Here is a 22,325-nt window from a genome sequence, read left to right as displayed (position 1 = left end):
CTGCCCCAAGAACTTTTATTAGTATTTAATAATGAAATTCAAGAACAAGTTTTCAGCTGGATGTGGGAGTGAATGCCTTGAGTCCCAGCCCTCGGTGGAGGTGGAGACAGGTGGATCCCTGTAAGTTTGAGGTCTGCCTGGTCTATGTAGCAAGTTCTAGGACAGTGAAAGTTATAGAATAGAGAGACCCTGTCTCAAAAACACAAAGAAGCCAAGCAAATAACCAAAGGGCAAGTTTTGAAAGTTGTGCATGAGTATACATACCTATAATCATAGCAGGCTGGGGTGGAAGGCATACACCACCACTGCCCTTCTCTACCTTGTTTTCGGAGACAGGCTCTCAGATCCTGGAGCTTGCTCATTTGGCTAGCCTGGCTGGCCACCAAGTCCCAGAAGTCCTGTCTGCCTCATTGGTGTGGGATAAGAAGTGCTTACCACCTTTATGCTGGTGCTGGAGCCTCAAACTCAGGTGCTCATGGGTGTGTGACAAAACATATTACTGCCTAAGCTACTTTTCCTGCCCCCCGATTTTTTTAAGTTGAGTGTACCCTACTTAATCCAGTCATTCTTTTCCATAGATATTTACTCAGGAATGATAGAAAACAGCCCGGAGGTGGTGGTACATGCCTTTAATCCCAGCTCTCAGGAAGGAGAAGCAGGTGGATCTCTGTGAGTTCAAGGCCAGCCTGCTCTACAGAGCTAGTTCCTAGAAAGCCAGGGGGAACACAGAGAAACTCTGTCTTAAGAAAAAAAGAATGATGGAATTATAATGGTACATGCTTGTAATTCCAGAACTCTGTAGGCTGAGGCATGGAGAAGACCACAAGTTTGAGGCTAGATTAGGCTACATGGTGAGTTCTAGGATGGTCAGAGCTCCACAGTGAGACCCAGTATCGTAGAACAAGTCTCCCAGCTTCCTTTTCCCACAAGATCCACTCAAATATTTTTTCACAAAGGCTTTGTTTGTCTTACTTTTACTTTATCGAATGTGTATAGTAGGTGTTTGCCTGCATATATGTCTGTGCACCACATGTGTGCCTGGTGCCTGCAGAGGCCAGAGAGGTCATCAGACCCCCTGGACGTGGACTTATGTTATGGGTGGTTACAAGGTGCCATTTGCTCTGAAGAGCAAATGTTGCCCGTAATTGCTGAGCCACCTCTCCTGCCCCGCTGTCTTTGTTTCCAAGCCAGAAATAACCCAAGAACTTAAGAAAATTATAGGATATTGACAATATATTTAAAAAAGAACAAATTTTTAGAATCAACAAATACTGTTTGTTGTATTCAGTAGCACTCAGTGATCAAAGTGCTCTTCAAGAAGGGTGGGGCTTGGGTCAGCTGAGTACAATCTGCAGAGTATTTTCTTTTTTAAAAAATATTTATTTATTTATTTATTTATTTCATGTATGTGAGTACACTGTATCTGTCTTCAGACACACCAGAGGAGGGCATCAGATTCCATTACAGATGGTTGTGAGCCACCATGTGATTGCTGGGAATTGAACTCAGGACCTCTGGAAGAGCAGTCAGTGCTCTTAACCACTGAGCCATCGCTCCAGTCCTGCAAATGTATTTTCTAGTTCCCACTTCAAGGTATAGTGTACTTGAAGTCTTCTGTGATACTTATATATCCACTGTGGGGAACAAAGAACTTACATGTTTTTTTTACTTTTTTTTTTCTTTTCCTTTTTTTCAGAGCTGGGGACCGAACCCAGGGCCTTGCGCTTGATAGGCAAGCACTCTACCACTGAGCTAAATCCCCAACCCAACTTATATGTTTTTACAGATTTTATTTTTAATTATGTGTATTTCTGTGTGGGGGTTTGTATACATGAGAGGCAGAAGATGGTGTTGGATCTCTTGGGCCTACAGTTACAGGTGCTGGATCTCCCAAACCAAAGTGGGTGCTGACACCCAAACTTGTGTCCTGTGGAAGAGCAATCTCTCCAGCCCAGCAAAAGACTTCTTGAGAGACTGTTTACTGTTTATTAGTGCTAGAACTGCTCACTCATAAGAGTTTTGTTTGTGGTTCTGGGGATCAAGCCCAGAGCCTCACACTCAGTAGGCATGTACTGTACCACTCAGCTATAGTCCAGCTAAGGATGCTCTCTAATGGTGCCAAGGCAACTGAACTCATCAGTTTTCCAAGTAGTAGGACTACAGGTGTGCTCCACTGTGACTGCCTTCATGAAAACATTGCCAAGGCCCATCCACAGGTCCTGCTGTGTAGTAAGCACTCACATTTGCTAACCTTAATTGAACTTCTTGGGAAATCTTCCATCCTATTTAGATACAGAATTTCATAACCATTCAAAACCTGTGATTTCTTTCTAGGTGACAGCAGAGGGCACTGTTTCCTCAATGATACTTGTTCTGGCATCTAACCATTGACCACCTTCCTTCAAGAGTTCCTAGCAATAGCTGGTCTCTTTGTGTATTAGATAGTCTTACAGATTCAGAATAGTGTGGAAACTGTGGGGACACAGCCTTCCTGGAGGTTGACGGGCTCTAGTAGTTCGTTCTTTCAAAAGTACAGAGTGGGGTTGGGGGGTAAGTTCAATGTTGGAGCACTCGTTTAGCCTGGGCCAGGATCAGCCCAGCTCTGGGGTGGGGTGGCAGTAAAGAACACTTGAACAGTGATAAAATAAAACTGTCACAGGAAAATGAAAGGAGAAGCTAATTACTTTAGTGCAGTCTTCCAGCTAAGGAGCTGTCCTGTGAAAGAAGCATCAGTGTTTAGAGGAGAATGAGGTTTGATTGGCTACAGGGAGATGTGATATTCCCAAAGTGGGTGCTGACACCCAAACTGTGTCCTCTGGACAAGCTGTTTCTCCAGCCCAGCAAAGGACTTCTTGAGAGATAGAACAATTGATTAACAAGTATGTTTTAAGTTCAGATTACGGTCTTACCATTAAATGAAGAAGACATCCCAGGGAAAGCCCTGGGCTTCGGGGAAGAAGCTAAACCTGGTAGACACTATCAGGGCTGTAGGCGGCCACTATTTCAGGCAGGCGTGCATGTGTGTCTGTGAGGTCATGCGGTTGGAAGCTTTGTTACTCATTCTTGTGATAGTTTTCATTTACTTTTTTTTTTTGAATGGGTAATTCATGCCAAAGGCAAACATTTCAAGCAGCATTTAAAGGTATAGAGTCTAAGAAACAAACAGTCTTTCTGTCTACTCTCTGTTTTCCTTCTAAAGCAATTATTGAGATCAACTTTCTGTTTATCCAACCCCCCACCCCCGACACACACATTTTTTTTTTTTTTGAGGCAGAGTCTTACACAGTGCAAGCTATCCTCAGATCATCTTGTAGCCTAGGACCTTTAAACTTTAAACTTGTACCTCTGGCTGCCACCTCCTGAGCCCTGGGATTGCAGGTGTGCTGCCTGGTTCCATGCGCCTGAGACAAGCGCTCTACAGCTGAGGCACACCCTTGGCCGTTCTTCTCTTTTTCCTTGATAGCATGTTACTTTGTAGCCCAGCTCAAGTGTGAAACTCTTCTGCCTCTTTTCCCAAATGCTGAGATTACAAATATGAACCACACACCTTGTTATTAACTCTAGGGACTTACTAGTTCTTAATTCCCTGTAGGAATTGTGAAATATATAAGGCTTTGGGTATCTGCTTCATGATTCTGCATCTGTCTGCACTTGTAATGGCTTTCTCTTCATCTTTCCTTGTTTACTATTGTCTGTTCTTTCAGGTGTCTAATACAACTGTTTTCCTGCTTTTTTGTTTGTGTTTAAATGCTTTTATTAGCCGTATTTACTTTATGTGTATGAGTATTTTGCCTGCCTATATGTATGTGCATCACATGCACACCTGGTACCTAAAGAGGGCGTCACTGAGAACTGGAGTTACAGATGGTTGTGAGCCACTATGTGGGTGCTGGAGGCTGAACTGGGTCCTCTGCAAGAGCAGCCAGTGCTCTTAACCACTGAGCCTCTCTCCTGCCCCTGTGCTTGTGAGACTAAGGTTTTTGAGACTAAGTTTCACTGTGTGGCTCAGACTGTCCTCAAACTTGTGATCTTCCTGCTCCTGCCTCCCTTTCTGCTGAGATTACAGGTGTGCATCTAATATTATTCTTGATAGTTTGTATTTTCACTTTCAGATTTGTCATCCCTTAGGTTGTTTATGATCCCTAGGGGTCACATCCCTGAGTTTCTTAGTAGTAGGAAGAACACAAGCTTTGGAACAAGCGGCGAATTCACAATCAACCCTACTACCTTTAGATTATTTAGAATAAATATTATTTAGAATATTTGAATCAGTACAGACTTTCTTATGACTCAGCTTCCCCATCTGTCAAATACAAGATTGCTCAGCACTTATGATTAAAGAAGAGGGCACAAGCAGCACCACTGTAGGACTGTAGTGGGCTGTGAGAGACTGTGTTCCAATACTCATTCTTTCTTGTTTTAAAGGGTAAAGACACTGAAGGCCGAGGTCAAGGGAGATGCTGGCAGAGCGAGAACTAGAGTCAGTCTCCTGACCCCCAGTTTGTGGATGGTCTCACTGGTCTCTCTGATATGACTTGATATCTGGGCCAACTCTTTCTTGCCTAGGACTCTTAAGTGTTCTGTAAGTCAGAAGACTTCAGGGGTGGGATTTGAGGTGTTCCCCTTTCTGGGGAAGAATGGCAACCTCTGTTATTCTCACACTTCCTGGCCTGTCATGGAGACCTTCAAAGGCAGAGCCTCAGAGCCTCTTTCCCAGTGGGTAAGGCTGGTTGGCTTGTGATGGAATGTCTTCATATTTTGCTTTCCTTGAATGAAAGGCGGTGTCCCTGACCTAAAGCACTGTACAGTTTGTTGTTGTTGTTGTGCCTTTGGAGTACACTGATCTTTCCACATGGTTGCATGCCTTTTATTTTTTATTTTTACACTAGTTTATTTTATGGCCATTAATACATATTTTGGGAACTTCTAACCCACATTCATCTAAGCTTGAAAACAGAACAAGGCTCTCAGGCCTAAGAGAAATCATTTTAATGTTCACGTAGCTTTGAAATTAATTATAGCCCAGGAATTCAGAGTGGTGTGAAATTATTTGGGATGGTGAAATATTTCCTGATTAAAAACTCATTTTTGTATATAGATATTGCAGTCCAATAGATCATTCCAGTTGCCTGAGGCCAGTATCCTATTTCAGTAGACATGGCATTGGCTAAGAGCTGCCCCTCGCCATGTCTCATGCTGTTATATTTAGTACCTCAAAGGTGGTACCCCCCCACTCCCCACCCACCATGGTGAGAGGCTGGTTATTAACGTTAGGAGTTTCTGTTTTTGAGGGGTGCCACCAAATGGCCACTGTGGCTGCTTGGTTAGCAATGATAATTATTTTCAGTTCAATCCACCAAACCTCTATTGACTTGCATACAATTATTCCACTGTTTTTCTAATCTACCTTGACCAGGACCAAACTTATCAAAACTATTTCTAGGCATAGAGTTTTAATCACTGTATTGAGTTAATTATTATATGTGTGCATGAGTGTATAATGTGCATGTGGAGATTAGATGACAACTTGCAGGAACCAATTCTCCTTCTACCGTGTGGGTCTGGAGGACTGAACTCAGGTCACCAAGCTTGGCAGCTTGCCGAGCTGTCTCACAGGCCCAGGAGTAGCTTACGTCCAGGGGTTCTGAGCAGTACTTCTTGGAGGCCTAAGTCCTTTCTGAGAACCTGGGACAGCACTCATTACTAGGTTGGCATTTGCCAGGTGACAAAACAAGGTAATCTACATCTAGACCTGACTCCGGCTTTCCCCGTGCCAGGACGCCTACACTGTTTTTGGATTATGGCACACAAAGCTGCTGCCCACCCATACCCCCACAGCCAGCCCTTTCTCTTTTCCATAGACTCTGAGCTGCATCAAACGCAGTCTTTTAGTTTTCTCTAGAGACTTGATGGGAAGTGTGAACGTAGATTCCTGGAGAACCATCACCTGGGACCCTGACCCAGGTCACTCTGCACAGCACCTCTGATGGCACACTTGTCACCTTTTCCTTATTTCAAGCCTGCGATGGGGTATCTTGTCTAAAGTGCTCCCTTTTTAGATCTAGCCAGGGATGAGCATTTGATGGCCAGCAGGCCAAACCTGGCTTGCTGCCTGCTTTTGTAGAATTAGATTGGAGCACAGCCACCTCATTTGTTTACACACTGTCTGTGGTTGCTTTCGCATGCCGCAACAGCAAACTTGAGTACTTGCAGCAGAGACTCTGGGCCACACATTTGAAAATATTGATTATCTGGTCTTTCTGAGAAAAGCTTGCTGACCCCTGATCTAGGACATCTTTTGCTTAGTGTCTCTTTTAGTTCATGCCCTTGGTGCTGATGACATCCTCTAGCCGCAGGCTAATGGACACTGCATAGGTGACTTCCGTGACTATGTATAGCTATACATCATTGTATGAGCACTCAGTGTGGCTGCACTGTAACAAAGCTGTACCTGCGTCCTTCTGCATGGAGTGGGTTCAGTAGCCGGCTGGCTTTGTTCTATTATTACTTTACAATTACTTTAAATTCTGCTGTATCTTTTGAAAATAGATTAAAACTCTGACCTCTTATCAGCCCTGAAATGACTCTTAATAAATATCTAGATTGAGTTTGATGGTTTTCTGTTTTCTGTTGTTGTTTTTGTTTTCTTTTTTCTCCTGCTGGTGTATTGTTTCGGCCACACCCCTTTCGTGAGGATCCCTTGGATCTTCTGCTTTTATCTCTGTTGGGAGTTGAGTCAGCACTTCCCTCTCCTCAACAAGACCACTGTTTTATCTTTATTTAGTTATTTTAAAGATTTTTCTTTTATCTTTGTATGTGTATGGGTGTTTTGCCTGCATGTATGTCTGCATACCTTGTGTATGTATGACTTTTCAAAGCCAGAAGAGAATGCCTGGTCCCCTTATCTGGAGTTATAGACAGTTGTCAGCTGTCATGTTGGCTCTGGGGATAGAATCCATGTCTTCAGGAAGAGGAGCCAGTATTCTTAATCACTGAACAGTCTCTCTAGCTCCTATATTAGTGGTTCTCAACCTATGGGTCATGACCCCCTTTGGGGGTTGTATATCAGGTATCATGCATATCAGATATTTACACTCATAACTGTAGCATAACAGTTAATAATAGTAGCAAAATTGCAGTTATGAAGTAGCAATGAAAAAATTTTATGATTGGGGATCCCCCCAGCATGAGGAACTGTATTTAAGGGTTACAGCATTAGGAAAGTTGAGAACCACTGCCCTATCTCTTTTTCTTTAAATCAGAACTGTAGATTTTTCTGTTTATTCATAATCTTGTTTTATCCTTCCCACTCCATATCTGGGCCAAAAAGAAAATCTGAGTCTCTTTAATGTGTAAATTTAATATTGTATTTGTGTTTATGTTAGTAAAAATGAATTGCTTGTCTATGAAATTGTGAGTTCCTGTGAAAATGTTTATTCTTGAGTATTTTTCTTTGAGTAGCTCATGCAGTGTTTGGTAGTACTTTATGAGCACCTATTGGCTAATTGACAGCTCTTCTTCATCACAGGTCTCTCAGCATTTGATTTGTCCTCTGATGGGTGTGAGCTTGGCATTGCACAGTCATGTGAGGGAGCTAGCAGCATTGCTTCGGATGAAGGACCTTGAGATCCAGGCCTACCAGGAGAGTGGGGCTGTGCTGAGCCGAGGTAAGAGGGCATTCTTAGAGGAATGGCTGGGGAGCCCGAGGGTCTTAGAAAGGGGGAATATAATTTGCATTAAGGATACTTGCTGAGCTGGAGGTGTGGATCAGTTGGTGGTGCTTGCTTAGCATACACCAATTCCTGGGGTTGAAACTTAGAATTGCATGACGTATGCATATGATCACAGCACTCAAGTAGAGGCAGGACACTATCCTTGGTGACACAGCAAGTTCTAAGCTAGCCTTCGTTAGACCTTGTCTCAAACAAAACAAAACAAAACAAAACCCCCAAACAACAAAAGTTTCTCTTTCTAGGTGGTAGGGACTCTAGCAACTGAGACTTGATACTAAATGTCCCCTCTGCCTTAGGTACCTGGCTGGGGCCAGTAAAAGCCACAAGCAAGTCCAGACATGTCCTAGGTCGTGATGAAGAAAGACTTTGGAAAGGGGCCAACAACTCTTCAAAATTGTATTAGCAGAACATGGACTCCAGAGCCAAGAAGCCCCTGTCACTGTAGTTTTAGAATAAAAGTTCTATGCAGCCTTCATATTGTGGCATGGCAATCTTCTAGCACTTGCTGAACCATTGTTGCAATTGCCCCTGGTCTCCTTTTGTTTATCCACAAACCCTCAGCCCTTCTCCCGAGGGCCTAGGGCCCTGTGGGTGTTAGATCTCTGGTCCCTTCCCTGACTTCTATCCTGGGCCCCTTCCCTATCATGTGATCAGTGCGAAGCTCATCCTTAGGCTCCTCACGTTCCTTTCTCCATCTCTTCTTAATTACAGGTCGATTGAAGACAGAGCCATTTGAAGAAAATTCTTTCTTGGAACAGTTTATGGTAGAGGTAGGATATTTGTTGTTTCCTTTCTCCTTCTATAAATTTGGGCAGAGTGCCTGGGTGGCAACCTGCATTTTGGGTGTTAGGTGGCTGGTGTGGTTGGAAAGCCCTTTGCCTGAAAAAGTTGCTTGTGGAAAGTTTGATGAACTTTGAGATGTGTGTAGAGAAGGTGGGGGAAGAATGAAGACGGTGAAAGTGGGCTTTTCCGACTTAACATCTCTGTTAAGGTGCCATGTGGCTGTCCTTCTGTAGCCTTGGGAAGGCTGGCTGGCCAGTGTTCACTTCTGCTTGCTGAGATCTGGATTAGTAGAAGGATGGTCATTTGTTGTCCGGTCCCTTTAGTATCTAGCAATAGAGGAAGGTGTAAAAAGCTCAGGGCTACCATTTGGGGACTGTCTTGTGGGCACAGCAGGCTGTGGAAAATCACAGTGTTTATACAAAGGGACTGGCACAAGAATGAATGGGGAGTAGATAATTGTGGCCTGTCAGAAGCTTCTGCCTAGGTTTCTCTTCTAAGGATTGAGCTTGGCCAAAAGGAATATTCACTGGATGCCAAACAGTGGGAGTATTAATAATAGTGACCTTTGATAATACCAGTCAATATTGGTCTTTCCTTTCTCGACTCTTCTGGAACTTGTTGGTTTTGTGGGCAGTACCTTAGTATTGTTGCTCGTTTTAACACTATGCATGCTGCTACTTTAGGGTGAAAGTGGGCGTTGCCTACATAATACTCTGTATGGCTTGTTCACATTTCTGTCTTGCCATCTAGACTAATTCCTTTTTATGGGCAAAGTCTATGTCTCATACTTTTCCTGAACTGGAAAGCTAGCATTTCCCCCCCTCAGGGAGGGGCATAAAGTGAGTGTATTTGATTGAGAACCTTCCGTTCTTCCTCTGAATGTTGGCTGAGCTCTCATATCCAGACTCTTAAGAAAAACTGTGAGGTGGGTGCTCCATGCTTGTACTGGAAAAGTAATGCTCTGTGGGAGAAGTCACATGCAAAGTCTTGAAGGGTAGTAGGAGTTAGCTTAACAGAGTTTTATTTATCACAGTGTGCATGCGTAAATGGTGTACATGAGTGGGAGCACACATGTGGCACAACTCTCAGGAGCTGGCTCTCACCTTTCCAGCATGGTGTCCTGGGATTATGTGACAAGTGCTTTTGTCCAGTGAGCCATGTTGCTGGCTCCAGGTGTTAATCTTTTTTTTTTAAAGATTTGTTTATTTTATGTATACAAGTACACTGTAGCTTTCTTCAGACACACCAGATCCCATTACAGATGGTTGTGAGCCACCGTGTGGTTGCTGGGATTTGAACTCAGGACCTCTGGAAGAGCAGTCAGCGCTCTTAACCGCTGAGCCATCTCTCCGGCCCCCAGGTGTTAATCTTGTGGGAGAAACAAGAGATAATGTTAAGCAGAACTTGTAAGAGATTCTCTAGCCACTTTTCTCTCTGTGGCTTGTTCTCTCTATTAAATTGAACATGGGGAGGTTAATGTAGTCCAGGGGAGGTTATTGATGTGCTAGTTCCCTGCCTCAGAGACTCAGGGAAGCAAATTTTCCTGCCTCACACTTCTCCAGCTTAGCTTCTACACATTTTACTCTATATGCTTTCTGTGTTAGCAGTGTGGCATGCCTCTCAGTTTCCCACGTGTTATTTTCTTTTGCTGTGTCTTTGCATACATTCTTCCCTTTGTCAAGAGTGTCCAGTGCCTTCTCCTTCTCCATGCTGAACACTTTCATTCATCTTTTTAAGCAATAACTGCAGGTTCTTGGGAGACCTTTCTAGACCTTCCTTGTAGGGTGATCCTTCCCTGCTACTAAAGTGCTGTGGTTTAACTCTCTACATTATGGTGCAGTTTCTATGTCAGCAAGACTGTGACTCTCTTTTGTACTGACCTGTGGGCATGTCTGCAAGCAAGGACTGGATGAATGTGTTTCTAAATCCTTTACACAGATGGCAGTGGCTAGAATAGTAGGGTCTCAGGTCTTTGAATGACTATTTTGATACATTTGTGCAAAGGGGATCTTGTGAAAATTGTCACAATGTGTCCCTCAGATACTGTATTGCTTATTAGAGTTGTATTTGAGGATGCTTGTTATTCTCAAGGTTTAATTTTACAGCACGGAAAAAAATCTCTTCCCTCAGAACAGCTATTATCTCATTTGTAAAATTGAAGGCTTATCATTTTACTGCTGTTGTGGAAGAGAGAGCCCTGTAGAATGGTATGAGAAATGATGTAGAATCAGGTGCCACCCCAGGAAGGATGTTGTGTGTGTAAAAATAAAAGCTGCTCAGGTCAGCACATGCCTGGAATTTCAATTCTTGGGAAACTAAGGTAAGGAGGATCAGGAGTTGGAGGCAAGTTTGGGTTTAAGTACAGTCCTGGCTACATAGTGAGAGCCAATCATTAAAAAAATTAATAATAAGGGCTGGCTCAGTGGTTAGGAGCACTGAGTGCTCTTCCAGAGGTCCTGAGTTCAAATCCCAGCAATCACATGGTGGCTCACAACCATCTGTAATGGGATCCGATGCCCTCCTGCTTCTGGTGTATCTGAAGACAGCTACAGTGTACTCTTATACATAAAATAAATAAATAAATCTTTAAAAAGTTAAAAAAATAAGGGTCAGAGTGATGGCTTAGTGGGTAAGAGCACTTGGTATCACACCTGATGGCCTGCATTCAAAGCCAGGACCCACATGGTTGTAGGAGAGTATACCAGGTCCTTCAAACTGTCCTGTGACCACAGAGACACACACAGACACACATACATGCACACACACACACACATGCACACAGACAGATACACACACATGCACACATACACACACAGACACACACACACAGACACACACACACAGACACACACACACGCACACAGACAGACATACACACATATACACATACACACACACCTGGACACACACACACAGACACACACACAGGCACACACACAGACACACACACACAGACACATACACAAACACACACACACAGACACACACACAGACACACACACACAGACACACACACACAGACACACACACAGAGACAGACAGACAGACACACACACGCACACAGACACACACACACACGCACACAGACACACACACACACATGGACACACACACAGACACACACACACACAGACACACACACAGACACACACACAGACACACACACATGTACACATACACACACACATGGACACACACACACAGACACACACACAGACAGACACACACACAGACACACACAGAGACAGACAGACAGACAGACACACACACACACACAGACACACACCCTACATTTTGTTTTACAGGGCCTTAATATGTAAGCTGCTTGGTAATCACTGCCCAAGAGGTGGCCTAAATCTTCCTGCCTCAGCCTCCTTATGACTAGGACCTTGTAGACATGAGCCACACACCTGACTCAGGTGTTATGTTTTGGAACCAACTGCTCTAATAATTCTGATCCTCTGGGAGCTGAACGGAGCAGAGCCAAGCCTCACAAACTTCAAAACAAATGGAAAAGATTTGAAATACACAGGAAGCTGTAGCCTTCTGTTTTTTTTTAAGTTTAATTTTTTTAAATTGTATTCACTTATTTGTGTGTGTGTGTGTATGTGTGTGTGTGTGTGTGTGTGTGTGTGTGTGTGTGTGTACTTCAGAGCACTTGTGAGAGACAGTTCTCTTCTTCTACCATGTGTGTTCTGAGGATCAAGGCCATCAGGCCTGGTGGCCTTTTGCTCTCTGAGCTATCCCACCAGTCTCAGATTTCTATTTGAAGATAAGGAAGCTGAGCCCCAGCAGTTAAGTGGCTAAAGTCTGTGTGCTCAAGGCTCTCTCCATCTCTCCCTATTACATCTCTCCTATCCAACTGCTTGTACAGTCCAGTGAGGGGAGCCGTGAGTGCTTGGGGAGTGAGAATTCTTGGGAGCTCCGGCGGGCGCCTGTGCTCTCTTCAGAATGTCTCACATAGCTGTTAGGACTGAAAGGCTGGTGCTGGGACTGTAGAGCTACAGTGTCTTTTCAGTTACTGTGCTTGTCTGGGGTCCTATAAACAGGACATAAAAGGGTCAGGAGGTCATCCAAGACTGGATTGAAAGGATGTGCCATCAAAATAAGCAACATGGAATAGAAAATAAACAAACCAGAGAGACAGTTTGGGATGAACAGGCAAGGAGGCCAAGCAGTGTCAGAGGGCCATTCGGTCAGTGCCTGGGGCTACTTGTCTTCCTATTGGAGACCCTGCTAGGTAAGAGTCCACAGACAGACAGAGCACAGGGCCAGGAGGGCACAGTGAGTTCTTGGAGGCTGAAGGTAGAGAAGATATTTAACCCCTGATAGGGGCTACTTCCTCATATTTGATCATTTTGCTTTACTTCTTCCCTTATGAAACTCTGACTTAGGGCTGGAGAGATGGCTCAGTGGTTGGGAGGTCCTGAGTTCAGATCCCAGCAACCACATGGTGGCTCACAACCATCTGTAATGAGATCTGATGCCTTCTTCTGGTGTGTCTGAAGTCAGCTACAGTGTACATAGCTGGTATATATATGATACATAAATCTTAATAAAAAAAAAAAGAAACTCTGACTTAGCCAGGTATATACCTTTAGCCCCAGTACTTGGGAAGTAGAAGAACCAGGCAGATCTCTGCAAATTCAAGGCCAATGTGGTCTACATGGTAAGTTCCAGTCCAGATAGGACAACTTAGAGACTCTGTCTCAAACAAACAAACAAATAAATTACAATAAAATAAAGAAGCTCTAGTGTTTCACTTCCAGAGAACATATGGACACCAATTGCTAGTGACCCAACTAAAGGGGAAATTTGCTATGTAGAACAGCTTGGTATTGAACTCATAGAGATCTGACTGCTTCTGCCTACTAAGTGCTGGGCACCTGGCTAAACCAGTTTCTTTTTTTGCTTTTTCTTTTCTTTTTTTTTAAGATTTATTTACTTTATGTATGTGAGTTCACTGTCGCTGACTTCAGACACACCAGAAGAGGGCATCAGATCCCATTACAGATGGTTGTGAGCCACCATGTGGTTGCTGGGACTTGATCTCAGGACCTCTGGAAGAGCAGTCAGTGCTCTTAACCCCTGAGCCATCTCTCCAGCCCCCAAAATCAGAGTTTCTTAAAGGTAGAAGTAAAACAAAACGATCAAATATTGGGTGGTTAAATATCTTCTCTAACTTTGGCATTCTAGAACTTCCCTAGAAATGACGAATGATAGTATGGTGTCCATTGGCATGGTCTTTACATAGACTAAGATTCCCATAGACAGTGCTGCCAAGACTAGCAGCTGAGAGGCGCCTTTTTTTTTTTTTTTTTTTTTTTTTGGTTCTTTTTTTCGGAGCTGGGGACCGAACCCAGGGCCTTGCGCTTCCTAGGTAAGCGCTCTACCACTGAGCTAAATCCCCAGCCCCCTGAGAGGCGCCTTTAAGAGTGAAAGAGAAGGTGAGGAATTGGGGACTATTACACATGGCAGTGTGACTTGTTAAGAATGAGAACGGGCTGGTGAAGCCCCTTCAGGCTGTTCTGTTGGAGGAGTTCCTTTCCCTGGCCCTGCCCATGCCTTTCTCTTCCCATCTGGTTGCTATCAGGCTGTGTGGCTGCTGGCGGGCTCTTTATTTATTTATCCTAGTGTAATGGGGTGAGGAGGGAGCTGGCCTGAGGTTGGCTTTCTGAGGCCATGCCACTGAGCCACAGGCGGTTAGCATGGGTGTGTGAGTCACTGGGGCTGCATGCTGCTCAAACCAGACTCAGGGACAGCAGGCAGCCCAAAATAGAGCCCCGCCCTCTGCAGCTGGCAACCTCTGGCTAGGAATCAGCCTTTAACACCAAAACCTGGGCAACTCCACGATGTTGGCCTTCTCTGGGTGGGTACACTTAACAGAGATAGGGATTTTGTAGCTCTCTTCTCAGACTTTACACAAGGGTAGCCAGCACACCAACATCTCCCATTGCTGATTGTCTCCCATTGACTTTGAATGTCTCAGAACACTTAAATAATTTCCTTGGAATAATATGCTAGCTAAGAAGTTTGGGGGTGATACTTAACATTGATCCGACTCAGTATCCTAGATGTAGCCATAGTTGTAGTCTAGTTCCAGCCTCATTCTTGAGCATTATTTTATGTTAAGAAACTACCCACTGCTGCTCTTCCTAAGCTTGAGTTTATGTCAGAGGCATGGACAGAATTGGGGAGGCTCAGGAGCAACCTGAGAACTGCTATCCTGTTGCATGCATCCACAGGGGGTTCTCCTTGTTTTCTCTAGATGGGTCTCTCTCTCTCTCTCTCTCTCTCTCTCTCTCTCTCTCTCTCTCTCTCTCCCTCCCTCCCTCCCTCCCTCCCTCCCTCCCCCCCCTCTCTATATATATTTTTTAACCTGCTCTCAGGAATGTTCATGATACCCAGGATTGGATCCAAGATCTTATCCATTCTCCCTTCCTCTGGCTTGTCTCATTGAGAGCCTAGTGTCAACACTACTATGAACCACTGAGAGTCAGTTTTAGAGCACCACGTCATATAGACCCATGCTTTTCTCTGCAGCCTTGATATTTCTGCATGGATATCTCATTGGTATCATTGCCTCCCATGCATGCTCCTCATGGATTATTTACTTCTTCCTTTAAACCCATTCTTTATTTGTATTCTTTACCTTGGCAAATTGAACCATCTTCAGTCAGTTTCCTAAGCTAGAAACTAGAGTTTCACCTGCATTCCTCTTGGTTTTCATTTCCAGTAATGACTCACCAACCATCATGGAGTCTGTTCTTCTTTAGTCTAGCTTTTGTTGCCTTAGATAAGCTGAAACCCTTTTGGCTTGACCCTGCAACAGCTCCCTTACCTGACTTTCCACCATCCCCTTTCTGCTTCCCAGGAGAATTTACAGTTGTCAAAACAGTCTCTTTGAAAAACAGACCCGATTGTCCTGCTTTCTAGTTTATAGTCCTTTAGTTATTCTTAGTGGTTTATAGTGGCATGTAGGGTAAACTTCTTGTATGCTGTACAAGACCATTCATGATTGGTCCCACTTTTCTCTTCATCTTGATCCTCCACATGGTGCCCTGCACGTATACACCTAAGGAATTGATAGCTTCCTGTTTGTACACATCTCATTCATTTGTTTGGTATTGTTTTCTCTCATCCTGTTCAATGTTCCCAGCTCTGTGTGGATATTATCCCTCTGAAGGCATTGATCTTTCTTTTCTTCAGCCTGCTCTTCTTTCAGACATAATAAATCATGGTGTTATTCCTATAAACCTCTGCAGACTGTTTGTCATTTGGAATGATCCAGATATCAAGAAGGAAGGCAGGAAAAATTGTTGGCCAACCCTTCTCCATTTAGATTTTTCCTGCATGGTGGTTGGTAAGTCCTTTTCCTCACTTTTTTTTTTCTTTTGAGACAGTCTCACTAAGAGGACAAATTGGCCTCAAGCTCATGATCTTCCTCCTCTAGACTCCTTAGGGTTGGAATTACAGGGATGTGCCAGGGTGCCACAGTCTTTCTTAGTATGGTTTCTACAGCACAACCCGCCCTTTCTATCCCATGACATCATTGTTTGATTCTTCTCACAAGCTTGTGCCACTGCATTGCTGAACTGTTGGAGTGCCCTCGGAGCCAGTCTGTGGTCTTCTTATCTTCCCTCACTGTCATTCGTCTTAGCTAGCCCAGCAATCCCAAGTACTCACTGACAGCCTTCCCTACAACGTCAGACTTTTTCCTCAGAATTTCCAAGTGGGAACCTGGCATGCTGGTACATGGTGTAGTCTGAACTCTCAAAGGCTAAGGCAGGAGGGTGATGGAGTTTGAAGTCATCCTAGACTAGAGTGAGCTCAAAGCCAGTCTCAACTGCTCAGTAAGACTCAGTCTCAAAATAAAATGCAAATAAACAGCAAACAAATAAATATCTCTGTATGAAGATATTGTAGACATTTTACATTCAATATTTCCCAAACTGAATTCTTACTCTTACATACCAAATTGCTTTTTCGAAGAACCCAATACCTTCCTATTTAAGTTAATTAAATTAAACCTCACTTAATTAAACCAAAAACCTTGGAGTCACCCTTGGTTTTTATCCTCTTATATCCTATATTCAGTCCTTCAGAAAGTGCCATTGGCTCTACTTGAAAGAAGGAAACTATAATCTCATTGCTTGTTATCACTGCCCTGAGCTACCATCATCATAACTGCACTTCAGAAATGGCCTCCCTACTGGCATCTGTTGCAACCTCAGGAATCTAGGAGCTCTTAGCTGGTCAGTTCTAGCTCAGAGTTTCTTGTAATTCTGGTTATCCCCATAACCCAATGCCAGTATTGGATACAGCTTCTGGGGAGATTGGTATTGTATAGCATGCAGGGTCCAGTGCTAGTTAAAACCACTAAAAGATGTCTTTTCTTCCTCAGCAGCGTGTAGATTGCCTTCCAACACTATGGAAGCTACTAGCCAGCAGGGAACCAGTTTCTTGATCAGGTTAAGGTTGATTTCTTTATGTCCTGCATCCAAAGAGAATGTTGGGTCTTCAGTAATTTAACCCTATAGATATATAACAGTAACATGGTTTTACAGTATACCATATGGTGGACAACCAAGAGTAATGGCAATAATCTATGTTCTTCCAGGTGCCTCTGAGGCTTCCCTAAGCGATAACTTGTAGGGTGTATCACATGCCTAGTACTGAGATGTACATTTAATAATATATGTCTTTTGGGAGCAGCATTGTCCATTCAGAGAAGGTATTTCTGTCCAAATTCCTTTTAAAATATATATTTAATTAGCCTGCAAATTAATGGATTTTCATATGGCCTCTTCACATATCCTTGGGTTGAAATAAGGATCTATAAGGTAGATATGGTGAAACATGCCTTTAAATCCCAAGTGGACCTCTGTGAGTTTGAGCCAGGCTAGTCTACATAGTGATTTCCAGGTAGTCAAGGCTATATAGTGAAACTCTATCTCAAGACCTCCAAAAGAAAAACAAAAAGGAACCTTTAGAAAGTGAAGCTTGCTTATATTGAAAAGACACATAGACACAGATTTGAGAATCTTCTGCGAAGGAGCAGTGTTCAAAATCGTGAGGATGCATTCATCATTTGCTCAGGAAAGCATAGAGAGAAAAGGCAAAGACTTGGTGATGGAGACTTGAGGAACTCTCATAATTGGATGGAGCAGGAATCTCTGAAGGGAACTTTAGGGATGAAGAGAGTCAGGATAGAGTGGTAGATAGCCAAGAAAGGGGAACTAGTAAGTTCCCCTTATATAAAATATGCAGTGTGTGTGTGTGTGTGTGTGTGTGTGTGTGTGTGTGTGTGTGTGTACTAGATGCCATACTGCTTCTTCAACTAAGTCATAGTTTTGAATTTGTCTTTTTTAAATTTGTCTTTTTGAATAGTTACTTTCCTATCGCTATGACGAGGCACCCTGACTAAGGCAACATATAGGACAAAGAGTTTTATTACTGTTTCAGAGGGTAAGTCCATGACTACCATAGTAGGGAGTGTAGCATCAGGTAGGCAGGCATGGCACTGGAACACTAAACACTGGTAGCTTATATCTTGGGACACAATCACAAGGTAGAAAGAACCAACTGGGAATGGGGTGGGCTTTCCAAACCTCAAAGCCTAACCCCCCCAGTGATATGTCTCCTCTAACAAGGCCACACACCCTAATCCTTCCCAAACAGCTCCATCAGCTAAGAACCAAATATTCAGACATGTGAGCCTATGGGAGCCATTCTCAGCTAAACTGCCACAGAATCCTCACAACAAACCCAGGCACAGCTATTGCCTTCATGATAAAGATAGAATAGCAGAGTGTCAGGGGGGAAGGGATTTGCTTCAAGTTGTTAAGCTGATTCACCCTTATTTGTCTTGAATCAGATCCTGTGCTATTGTGTTCACCAGAGAGGGTGGATGAGCCACAGTGCCACATGTAGGAGGGTGACCACAGAGAATGACTGAGACAAAGAACAGATCTTAGGAAATGTGTAACCTTGGACAGTCTACAAACTATAGGCAGTTCATGAAGGATCAATAAATGATACAAAGGAGATAATTAATATAGATTTCTTGTCAGAGAAGTTTCACAACAAATAAGTGAGAACCAGAAAAGTGGGTTAGCCAAATTAAAACGGGGAGACTCATGCATTTGAAGGCAAAGGAGAAAGGTGGAAGGTGGTAGTTTAAACATAGATGACTAGTTTTATGTTGACTTTCAGCTTCTTTCCCCCAAAAATGCAGTATTTTCATTTAAGAATTTAAAACTCTTTTCTGAGGGCATCCCCTTCATCCTTCACTAAAAAGAGGGACAAGGGGGTCTCATAGCAGTACGGGCAAAAAAGGAGAGGGTCAAATGATTATATGATTGCATGTGTGTGCATGCGTGTGTTAGAAACAGTGGAAACGGACTGGAGAGACGGCTCAGTGGTTAAGAGCACTGACTGCTCTTCCAGAGGTCCTGAGTTCAAATCCCAGTAACCACATGGTGGCTCACAACCATCCGTAATGGGATCTGATGCCCTCTTCTGGTGTGTCTGAAGACAGCTACAGTGTAGTCACATACATTAAATTAAAAAAAAAAAGAAAGAAAAGAAAAAGGAAACAGTGGAAAGGACAGAATTTAGAGTCTGAGTGATACTCTTCCTCATCTGAACTACAACATATTAGATTTTTCCTGTGTTACTGATGCTGCTGTTACAGAAATGTCTGTGCTTGTTTCCCACGTGTTTTCTGATGGGGAAGACATGGCAGCAGGAGTGTGAGGCAGCGGCTCACACTCCATCCATGTTTGGGAAGCACAGCGAGAGGGATACTGCTGTGCAACTGATTTTCTCCTTTTTATTCATCTCGTGGTCCAGCCTGTGGTGGATACTGCTCCAATTTAGGGTGGGTCTTCCTCCCTCAAACTAGACACTCTGTGACAGTCACACACCCAGAAGTGTGTCTCCTAGGTGATTCTAGATCTTGTCAAGGGGATAGTCATTATTATTTATCACATGATGGTTTAAGGGAATCCTTTAAGATCTCATTTGGTCCAGTTCATTTTACACTTAAAGTCTGAGAAATTTTGATGTTATGCATTGATCTTTTAGAATCTTTATTCCAAGAGCCCCTTACAGTTTAGTGCACATAAAGATAGGGATGGGGCAGCACATGGAGATGTTGATTAAAAGAAGAAATGATTAAGGGCTGGCCACATGGCTCACCAGGTAACAATACTAAGTCTGACAACTAGAGTTTGATTCCCAAGACCCACACAGAGGAAGGAGAGAACCTGCTTCCACAAGGTGTTCTTCAACCTCCACATGTGGCATACATGTGCCCACATATATCTATATATATACAAACAAATTTAATTTATTTTTTATTTTTTTAAATTTTTTTTAATTAACTTGAGTATTTCTTATTTACATTTCGAATGTTATTCCCTTTCCGGGCAAACATCCTCCTAATCCCTCCCCCTTCCCTTCTTTATGGGTGTTCCCCTCCCCACCCTCCCCCCATTGCCGCCCTCCCCCCAACAATCACGTTCACTGGGGGTTCAGTCTTAGCAGGACCAAGGGCTTTCACTTACACTGGTGATCTTACTAGGATATTTTTTTATTTATTGTAATTTAATTTATTATAATTTAATTTTAAAAATTAAAAAGAGCAAAAGAGCAGTTAGTTATCTAGGTGTAGTGGCTCATGTCAATAATTCTTGCAATTGGGGATGGACTGAGGCAGGAGGATTACCATGAGCTTGAAGCTAGCATTGGTTACATTGTGAGGCCCTGTCTCAAATAACAGAATTAACTAAAGAAAGAATAGTTAATGGAAACTGCAGTGTTCTATTAAGAGGCTACAGGAGAATAGAGTAAAATTGTTTAACTTAATGTTCTTATACACAATTTAAGAAAAACATTTAATGGTATCTGGGGGCATGTAGTAACAGAGAAAAGATAAACTAAAGAATAACTATGTACCTAGCATTTTGGGAAAGATTGATATAATGTAACAACACACTTTTAGATCATACAATGGTTGAGAACTCCCTCTAAAGCTGTTTGCTACTTTTTTTTTTTTTTGGTTCTTTTTTTTCGGAGCTGGGGACTGAACCCAGGGCCTTGCGCTTCCTAGGCAAGCGCTCTACCACTGAGCTAAATCCCCAACCCCTGTTTGCTACTTTTTACCTTTTCTGGTTTTAGCAAGTATCTTTCTCAATGTATATTCAATGTCCCAGGGAAAACGACTCCTGAAGATGTTTCAGTTATTGGAAGAGCATAACTTCAAGTAGTAACTAATAAATTGGTTTTAAATGTCTTCATTCCTAAATGAACTAACAAAAAGTGGGTTAAAGAGGTTAGACCTTTCTGTTTTAACAAGGATGGTGGTTCAGTGAGGTCCTGGGACCAGCCCGTCCCTGCTTACTCTGTGCATGGGTTGGGGACTGCGCCTGGCCTTTATGTGGGTGATGTAGATTCTAACTGGCTCCTCATGCTTACACAGAAAGTGTTCTTACCCACGAGTCAGCTCCACCCCCAGGAAAGGCTTTCTAATCCGTGCATGTCTTTCCTACGGCAGCTCTCTCTCCTGCTCTCCTCTGTCACTTCCTTTTTATCTTCAATGAATGCCTGCTCCCTAACATGTCCTTGAACCCATGGCCTGTAGCCTAGGTTCCAGGTAACCGGAACTGCATGCTTAGGCTTACCTCCCTTTCTCATTTGTCCTGTCATCAGAAATTTGGGGTTGGGAGGACCTTCTGGTTACCAGGTGATACCAGGGATAACAGGGTGTTCTTGGTGTTTTTGGTCTTATTAATAAAGGAATTTAAGAATGGGCTCAAGTAGAAGCTTGAGGTCAATTTTATTGGAGTTAAAAAAAAATCACAGGGCAGGCAAGCTAAATCTCTGTAATGCCTGGAGGAGGTAATGGAGGAGAGCAGGAGAAAGGCCGTGTTGTTAGAGTTAAGCTGGCATAGGGATGAGGTGAAGGACAACAGGCAGCCACATGGTGGGAAAGTAAGCTCCAGAGAAAGGATAAGAAAACCCAACATGCTAGGGAAGCTCAAAGTGTTAGAGAAAGCTTGCTTAGAAAAGAGACAGAAGGAAGAGAGGAAGTAACCCTTTTCCGGGTAATTTAGAAGAATGGGCAGATGTAAGCTACTTGTGTACAGTTATATAAGAGATGTGCCAAGGGTGAGAATTCTGGGAAAGAAAAATGCATTAGTGTCCACCTATCTCATTATTGTGGCTTTAGGGGACCCCCTTTCCTAGGTGTAGTACTATCTCCCTGAGGGGTGGTTCCTCTTGGCCAGGTGATTGGCATGCCCAACTCCACCCATGGTAGAGATCCTATTCTTTTGGCCAGTTTTCTCATAATGAGCTTTTTTACTGCTTTTGTGTCAGTGTCTGTCTGTATGTGTATGTGTGTTTGTATGTGCACGGATCTTTGTGGAGTTCCAGAGATCAACATTTGAGTGTTTTCACCAGTCATTCTCCCCCTTGCTTGAAAATTCATCAGACTGGCTGGCAGCTTACTGGCCCCTGTGTTGGGATTTTTGAGCATGGGCTGTTGCCTTTGGCTTTTTTCATGGGTGCTAGGGGTCAAATTCTGGTTCTTGTGCTTACATAGTGAGCACTTTACCAACTGAGCCATCTCTATAACCCCCTTGCTCCTTTCAGTCCCCCTATTTTTTTTATTACAAACACTGAGGACATGAGGGGCATTCTCTAATTGTGTCATTGAGTTTAAAAGGGTCACAGAGGTTTGGAGACTGGTTTTTGGATGCTGTGTCCTTCTTCAGGGAAGGATGTAGATTCAATTATACAACT

General features: G+C 43.3%; 1 protein-coding gene across 13 annotated transcripts in view; it reads left to right on the top strand.

Moving 5' to 3' along the window:
- Nhej1 (nonhomologous end-joining factor 1) overlaps window positions 1-22,325 on the top strand; it is a 96,167-nt gene that overhangs the window by 7,534 nt on the left and 66,308 nt on the right. For all 13 annotated transcript variants that reach the window (XR_005488935.2, XM_006245240.3, XM_039083877.2 and 10 more), the window contains 2 exons: window positions 7,529-7,667; window positions 8,445-8,503. Coding sequence is in view for 12 of the 13 variants with exons in the window: in XM_006245240.3 (XP_006245302.1) it covers window positions 7,529-7,667; window positions 8,445-8,503 (198 nt within the window). In the remaining variant the exon portion in view is untranslated. The remainder of the gene's footprint in view (window positions 1-7,528; window positions 7,668-8,444; window positions 8,504-22,325) is intronic.

Source organism: Rattus norvegicus, chromosome 9 (assembly GCF_036323735.1).
Source record: "Rattus norvegicus strain BN/NHsdMcwi chromosome 9, GRCr8, whole genome shotgun sequence".
In the NCBI taxonomy this organism is placed as follows: Eukaryota; Metazoa; Chordata; class Mammalia; order Rodentia; family Muridae; genus Rattus; species Rattus norvegicus.
This window is presented reverse-complemented; position numbering and strand designations above follow the sequence as displayed.